A 7,489-nucleotide genomic window follows, 5' to 3' on the forward strand; every position below is an offset into this window, starting at 1 on the left:
TACTAGTCCTATGGACTTTGACGCACAAGGTGTTTATGCTTATTTGTTTTGAGGTGTTTACTTTCTTTGACTACTGGAGGGAATTCGGCTCAAGGTGGAGATTGTTGAAATGTGATCCGAATCCGTTACCAACTCTGCTAGACGTAGCAGGATAGGTTTGGGCTTTGTGTTGGTATACGAGTTGAACTTGTTTTCCTTGTCCTATTTGGACTCATGTTTATTGCCCGTTATATATACCCCATGTAGTCACACCTAAAGACGTCCTGTCGTCTCGTGCTTGTAATACTCCAACATAGTGAAGTTGCGCCTTCGTGCGTCCGTGCTTTTTCCCGCGAGGGTTTTCACGTTAAAATCCGTGTCTCTCGTTTCTAGTTTAATCTCTATTTTCGTAACACACGCTATTAATCAGTAGTAAGATTTGAGTTCGAAAAACTCAGTGGTAAGATTTTATTAAATTGATTAGTATCTTTGTGCTGCTAATTGTCACTGTTCTTTAAAATTCTAGGAGTGTCATCTAAAATGTATGCATCCAGCCGGCCAGCTGTGTATTTGATATGAATATTTTTTTTATGCACTATAAGTGTATTTATATTGGTAAAATACTTATTGGTATGTATGTAGTGCTAGTCAGAGGCGTGGGCAGATAATGTTCTGACGAATGAATGGATAGAAAGAAGATTCGGCAGTTTAAGCCCGGAGTGATGGCTGTAATAACCAGTTAATTGTGGTGGTACATACTCGTGGGCTTTTGTTGGGCTGAGGTGCCTAGCTAGTTTTTTGTTTTCTTGACTAGCAGAATACCCGTGCGGTGCCACGGCTCACGCAACGCACTATTGGGTCTTTTTTTTTTTCTTTTTCTTTTTTTCCTCTTAGACCACACCCGTTCTCGCTCTTGGGCCAGCTTCCCTGAGAGCGCCCATTCCATGCTCGCACGAGCGCTCGTGTCCGTCTTACTCCTCGTGCTAAAAGCAGCACACACGCGCGCCGGCCGCCGCAATCTCCGCCCTCGACGATGCCTCCTCGGCCCGTGACCCGTCCAGGTGCTCTGAACCGTATCCCACGACCCTTGTCTTCCTTTTCCCTTCCTCAATCATTCTCCATAATCACGGCTGAACGGTCTTAGCGTGCGTTGTCGTAGCGGCTCCCGTTGGCCCAGATCAATACGCCGGGGATGAGGACTGAGAGAACGAACATGTTCTTCTATTTTCTCTGAAATTAAACGGTGTCTGACAACATAGAGCCTGCAGGTCAGAGCCGCCGGCTTTCTAATGGAAGGAGCCACCGCATGCTGGACCATATGCTGCATCGCAGGATCAATCTGCCGTTGCACCTACAGATAACGAGCACCACCAAAGCAGTAGAGCAAGGTCGAATGTGCGAAGAGATACCTTTGGCCTTTTAATTGTGTTTTCTCCGCTGCGTCAGGGGAAGTATTTATGTTGGATTAGAAAGGGTCTCCTATTGGGCTGCGCCAGGAGAGGGGAGCTCGGCCGTCTGGAGCGGACGAAGGAGTGGTTTGTGGACGAGGTGGGTTTCGGGGGCTTGATGAAAAAAGGGAGGAAAAAAGATGGAACGGTCCGTATTTTTGACATTGATATAGATATAGAAAAAATTTGCAGGTAATGGGCCAGCCGCCAACCGGTTTAGTATGCCTAATATATATGCAATCCTGTGTGACCACAAATTTTAAGGGATATATATAGATAGATCCGGTGAAGGTAAATAGGTAATGGGCCAGCCAGATTAGTAGGCCTAATATATATGCAATCCTGGGACCTGCAAATTTTATGAGAAAATTGATAGACGACGATGAAGTTTAGATAGGTATAGATAAGAAGACAGACAATTGTCTACCTTAGTGCGTAGCTAGTTAACTATGGGATTAGGCTTCGGCTGTTTATTTGGGCTGAGGTGCTTAGCTAATAGTTGTAGGGATCAGCCTTGGGCTTTAATTGAGTGTAACTTTTTTTCGCTCAAAAAAAGGTATACATGCACGACAGTAGATCGAGTAGATTATCGGGTATGCATTCATCGCTGTCGTGGGGTTCCCAACAAAGAAGAAAAAGAAAAAAAAATCCAGGAAAAACTCGTCACCTCAAAGACTTGATGTTAAAAAAATGTTCGCTTATGTACTGGTCTTTCCGTCCCATGTTAAGTGATTTTCTATTATATGTATGTAGATGTTTTTTAAACATAAAAATATTCATATTTGAACAAATTGAGTCACTTAGTATGGGACGGAGTGAGTATATGCATGCTTGGTTTATATTACTCCCTCCGTCGATTTGTATAACAATCTATACAATTGGACGCCACTTATTTTGGGTCGGAAGAAGTATTATAAACCCAGAAGAATATTTGTACGAAGACTCCGTCCTTGATTACCCCTGCTAAAATGGTAACGATTTGACATCGAACTAAATCACATGATCACATCAACACATCATAAAACCCCTAGTACGTACCATAATTAAACATACGACTTAATTTCTCTCTTCTGATATTGTTTCAACCGTGCTAGCTTGCCGTCATTAATTTACATCGACCAATTCGGCAACACATCAGGCAGCCAATAATTTACATGCTATACGGATAACAGTGGCCATCAGGGTACGGGTAAGCCACTGCCGGCCAGGAGTAGTAGCCGGGATACCACTGCTGCGGGCACGGAGACGGCTCCGGCTTGGCCTCGGCACTGACGACGGCCTCCACCTTCATGAGCTCTGCGTTCCCCATCTTCTTCCGCAGGCGGGCCGTCAGGTTGACAGAGTCCACCCCGTCCCCGACCACCACCAGCCGGTCCCTGTCGTTGCCTTCTATGCCCACTCGTTCCACCACCCCTAAATAAATCATCAAGTAATTATAAATTATAACCAGTAATCTAATTAATAATTAATACGGAATGAACCTGGCTACGTAAAGCTAGCGTAACTCACCTTGTGTGGAGGCAACCAACCCCAGAGCTTTGGAACGGCACTTGTCGCACGTCATGTGCACCCTGATCTCGATCTTTTGCTGAAAGAGCAGAGGTTTTTACTTGTTTCAGTAACTCGCGAGAGAAGTAGTACAAAGGGGGTTTCAGGAATGGAAGTGAGAAAAGGCAACCACCTTCATGTTGGTCCTCTCTGACTCTGCTGCAGATGAGACTGATGGCCAAGTGCGAGCTCGCAGACAGAAGAAGATTCCAGGTCAGAATTGCAGAATTCGAGCTAGGCTGCAGTACTGTAGCCGGTGGAGGTGGTCTAGTTTCTGAGTTCAGACGAGTCCAAAATGGAAACTGGGAGAGATTACTTGCTGGTGATGAATGCAGAGTGCCCCATCAACGTACTTATATAGTTGAAGCAGTGCTGGCCGGCCGTACGTATGCCCGAGGAATGTACTTTGCGCACTCGGCCTTCGGAAGATTCAGAGGAACCCAAGCCCTGACTAAACAAACAAACCTTCCATTATTAAGGCTGGTGTCGTGAAGCATCGATTAATTATAAGACTTGACTCTGTGAGGCAAACTGTGTTGCCGCGTGCCCGGAAACCGTGTGTGGTTTTCGCTGGACTAACGTTGATTGTTGATTATTCTTTGGTACCTGTTCTTGAATCCCCTGGTACTAAATTGGCGCCTACGTACGTGCTGCATCTTCGTGTCTTTGTTAACATTTTCTGTCTCCTTTTTCCGTCTGGCGGTGTTGGCTACCTGAATTGACTACTGTCTGCCTACCTTGGCAGTCTTCCCTCTTTGCACAAATATGATTGTAGACTATATACGGACTACATGTTGCATCATGACTCTTTGACAGTTAATTTGTCAGGATATGGTTTTAGTTATGGTCTGAATGTGAGACTCTTGCAACACTTGTTGTGTTACGACATTGTACTAATTATCATGGTGGCAGTACTTTCAAACACTTTATGGTTTGGGACACCCTAAACCTGAAACAAATACAGAGTACCGAAAGCAAAGCTGCATTTTGGGACACCCTAAATCCGAATTACGTCACCCCATTAGATGCACTGTTGCTATGCTCCAAGGTAATGTCCAGGAAATGTCTCTGTGGACATCACAAGGCACTAATAAGCAATAAGCTCTTCCTTAGTGCTTGAAGCACTTTCTGTTATTAACCCTAGTTTACTTCAGAAGTCGCGCAGTATGAATATCCTAACACCGGTGTAAACCCACGTTCCTCTCCCTTAAGAAAGCTCACCCAACTTTGAGCTCCATATGACGCTACCAAATGATACGTCAATGATCCTTCTCTGCTAATTAAATAACTTGACTTGGGGCTCTTGATTGGTCTAATGATCTCTCGGTAGATATGATGGTGACTTGGCCAGCACTGGATGGCTGGAATACGAAGAGGCCATGTAATTCTCGGGCTGACGCCTTTCAACCTATGGTCACTAGACGACGCTGCTACCAGAGAATGGAAACAAAGCACGCCAATGGGGAAACTGCACTTTCTGACAAAGGCTTCTAAAGTGAAAACGAAATGGGTGTATGGTTTTAGATGGACTCGCCCGCTGCGAAAGGCTGGCAAGACCAACAGGGTTCTAGACTTCTAGTAGCAAGAACTGGTGCTTAAATCAGTAATTAACTGTTATCTTTCGCCTTAAGTAATGAAAAGCAGCGCTAGCCGCTGCATTTTCGTCAAAAAAAATTATACTCTACGTAGTAAATATAAGCATGTGCAAATCTACAGGAGATTCTGACGAAGAAAAACATCCCCTGATACACCAGACCAGGTGCAGGCTCCATATGCAAAAAGTGGCTCATCATTTTGTTTACAGTTTCGGAATTGTGGAGATGGGGACAACCTGATATCACCAGTATAGTACTTTTGTGGTTTTGCCTTTGTTCTGGACCTCTGGTCAGCGGTTTGCTTACTCTACTTGTAGTGTAGACCCCACCATATCTCGTGGAGGCCAAGAAAACCACGCCTTCTTTCAGCTCCTATGAAATCTGAGGCTCCAGCACGTGTCTTTCTTACTGTGTGTTTCTATGATGCAGGTGTTATTTCTATTGGGATCGTTTGAACATTCCACATTGCTATTTTTAGTCCTTTTTTTAATGTTTATTCAGATAAGATGTTTTGAACGTGCAGAGAGCAATATTCCACGGTGCTGTTTATTATTCAGATATGTTTGGCCGTACAGAAAACCCTACAAGCGAAATGCAGTATTGCTGCTCCTGCACGTACTTAGACAGAGGAAACATGTGTCACTAATGGGTGGCGTGGCTATATCTAAGTTGTCTGATTTTTAATCAAAAGAGTAAAACTAAGTTGACGAATCAGATCCGTTGATATTTTTTTAGAATAACTGGAGGCCAACGGGCCACCCGTTACTGGTAATGAAACCATAGTAGATCCATTGAATTAGTAAGTAGATATCATTTTACTCTTTTATTTTTATCATCCGTTTCAAATCTTAAGAACAAATCATATCCAACGGCTGAGGAATCAACTTATCTCTGGCTAAAAATCAGGCAACTTAGATATATACTACCTCCATCCCGAATTAACAGACGTGGATTTGTGTAGACTCTGAAAAACGATCATATCCACGTCAGTTAATTCAGAACGGGTTCTTATACAAACCCACGTCAGTTAATTCAGGACGGACGGAGTATAACAAAATCGATCATTAATAAGTTCGTTTAGGATATAGTATTGGACAGGTAACGTACACAACGGATAATATCGACCCTACGAGGCTACGAGCTTATCATCGCGGTGATATAAACTACTCCCTCCGTCCAACAAAGGATGTCTCAAGTTTGTCAAAATTTGGATGTATCTAGACATGACTTAGTGTATAGATATATTCAAATTTAGTCAAAATTGAGACATCTTTTGTTGGACGGAGGGAGTACTACTCTCTCCGTTCCTAAATACTTGTCGTGGTTTTAGTGTAAATTTGCACTAAAATCAAGACAAATATTTAAGAACGGCTGGAGTACTATTGTACAATGTTATTTTCTTATGCGAGGCCGTGGGCCGGCACGGTGACATCGATTGCGTCCTATATTATCTTTTCAGCTATTCTAAAACGAAAAAATCTTTTCAGCTGGCAAGTGAAAACGACTTAACGTCCAAACCTGATCTTTATACGAAAGCTTCGTATAGCTACCGTTTGTCACGTACAGATTGGTGCATTTATGCATGCGCCGATCCAAATCGATCGCATGCATGATCCATATGGTGTGTGTACGTACGTACAGGTACGAACTTGACGAAGAAGCAAGTTAAATGATCGAGAATTTTCTTCTAAGAGTGATATATGTTAGAAGCCGTAAATACTCCTTCCGTTCTAAAATAACTGACTTTGATTTGTATAAATTCTTAGACTGTATAAATCTACGCCATTTATTTGATTATATTTCTTTCCTTCTCCATTTATTACAGTAGTACCATTTTATTTCTTTCCCTTCTTGTATTCTTTTCTCGCTGACCAAAGTTAAAGCATGCAAGGTGGAATTAACTGGTCCATGTGAATTACATGATGGCGCAACCGCTGGCCGGCTCGTCGCAGACGACCATGTGCTGCGGGTAATAATAACCGGGGTAGCAGTGCGGCGGCGGGCACACGGGCACGGCCGGCGGGGGCTTCTTCTCCTTGGGCATGTCCTTAACATCCTCCACCTTCACGATCTGGGCGTGGCCGAGCTTCTTGCTGCGCAGGCGGCACACGAGGCACACCGGGTCCACGCCGTCGCCGACCACCTCCAGCATGTCTCTGCCGTCGCCGGTTATCTCCACCGAGATCACCCCTATATGCAGTCAAGTTTAGAAGGTGCTCGCGCATTTCGAGTATACATGCGTGGATAAATGAAATGCATGCGTGCATACCGGTTGTTCTCGCGGCCATCGCCATGGCCTTGGACCGGCTCTTCTCGCATGACATGCTGCTCACCTTGATCACCATCTTTTGCTGCAAAACAACAAGGGAATTACAGTAGAAAACTATTATCAATCAGTCGCATGGTTCCGCTCGATCCGGACTCTGGAGCACGCAGTAACTGCTCAGAATCAAGCTGCTTGCTATATATGGGGACACAAATTAAGGCAAGCTGGATCTTTACCTTCATTGCGCGCGCGTGCTACTACTAGTTTGTTTTAGCAGTAGCTGGCAGTCGAGGAGGAACTAATTTGGGAAGGTTTGAGTTCGATCGATGCTAGGTTAGGTAATCAGCTATTGGTCGGTCGATCTTGTGCAGCCGACACAATGCAACCTGCAGATGAAGCGCTAGCTGTCTCGATGTGCTGTGATTCTGAGGAGGGGTGGACAGACCTTATATACTACTGGGAGCGGGTGTGTGGAGAAAAGCAGACACACCACTAGTGCCACTAGTGGATTCAAAGGCCGGAGCGACCCGAGGAGGGAAGCTGGATAGTTGTAGGAAGATTCGCAGCAGCAGCAGCAGCAGCTCGTCGAGGTCCACTAGCCAAGTAAACGCGCAGTTTGTTCGACCGGAAAGCTACGTACGTACGCATGGTTT

At 44.6% G+C, this 7,489-nt stretch overlaps 2 protein-coding genes and 1 non-coding gene across 3 annotated transcripts; all 3 read right to left on the reverse strand.

Annotated features, from left to right (window-relative positions):
• Window positions 1-886: 886 nt before the first annotated feature.
• Window positions 887-1,032, reverse strand: MIR7749 (microRNA MIR7749). The gene has a single exon (NR_127036.1). It is a non-coding gene; the product is annotated as a microRNA MIR7749 (primary transcript).
• Window positions 1,033-2,357: 1,325 nt separating this feature from the next.
• On the reverse strand, window positions 2,358-3,321 carry LOC100830489 (heavy metal-associated isoprenylated plant protein 47). Its single transcript, XM_003581289.4, has 3 exons — window positions 3,109-3,321; window positions 2,937-3,015; window positions 2,358-2,840 (listed from the first exon to the last, which is right to left on the reverse strand). The coding sequence occupies exons 1-3, from the start codon at window positions 3,112-3,114 to the stop codon at window positions 2,578-2,580; spliced, it is 348 nt and encodes a 115-aa protein (XP_003581337.1). The 5' UTR covers window positions 3,115-3,321; the 3' UTR covers window positions 2,358-2,577.
• Window positions 3,322-6,338: 3,017 nt separating this feature from the next.
• On the reverse strand, window positions 6,339-7,244 carry LOC100830797 (heavy metal-associated isoprenylated plant protein 46). Its single transcript, XM_010241711.2, has 3 exons — window positions 7,073-7,244; window positions 6,840-6,921; window positions 6,339-6,760 (listed from the first exon to the last, which is right to left on the reverse strand). Exons 1-3 carry the CDS (start codon window positions 7,076-7,078, stop codon window positions 6,486-6,488), a joined length of 363 nt encoding a protein of 120 aa, XP_010240013.1. The 5' UTR covers window positions 7,079-7,244; the 3' UTR covers window positions 6,339-6,485.
• Between the last annotated feature and the right edge of the window lie 245 nt (window positions 7,245-7,489).

The sequence above is a fragment of the Brachypodium distachyon genome, chromosome 5, assembly GCF_000005505.3.
Source record: "Brachypodium distachyon strain Bd21 chromosome 5, Brachypodium_distachyon_v3.0, whole genome shotgun sequence".
NCBI classification, from domain to species: domain Eukaryota; kingdom Viridiplantae; phylum Streptophyta; class Magnoliopsida; order Poales; family Poaceae; genus Brachypodium; species Brachypodium distachyon.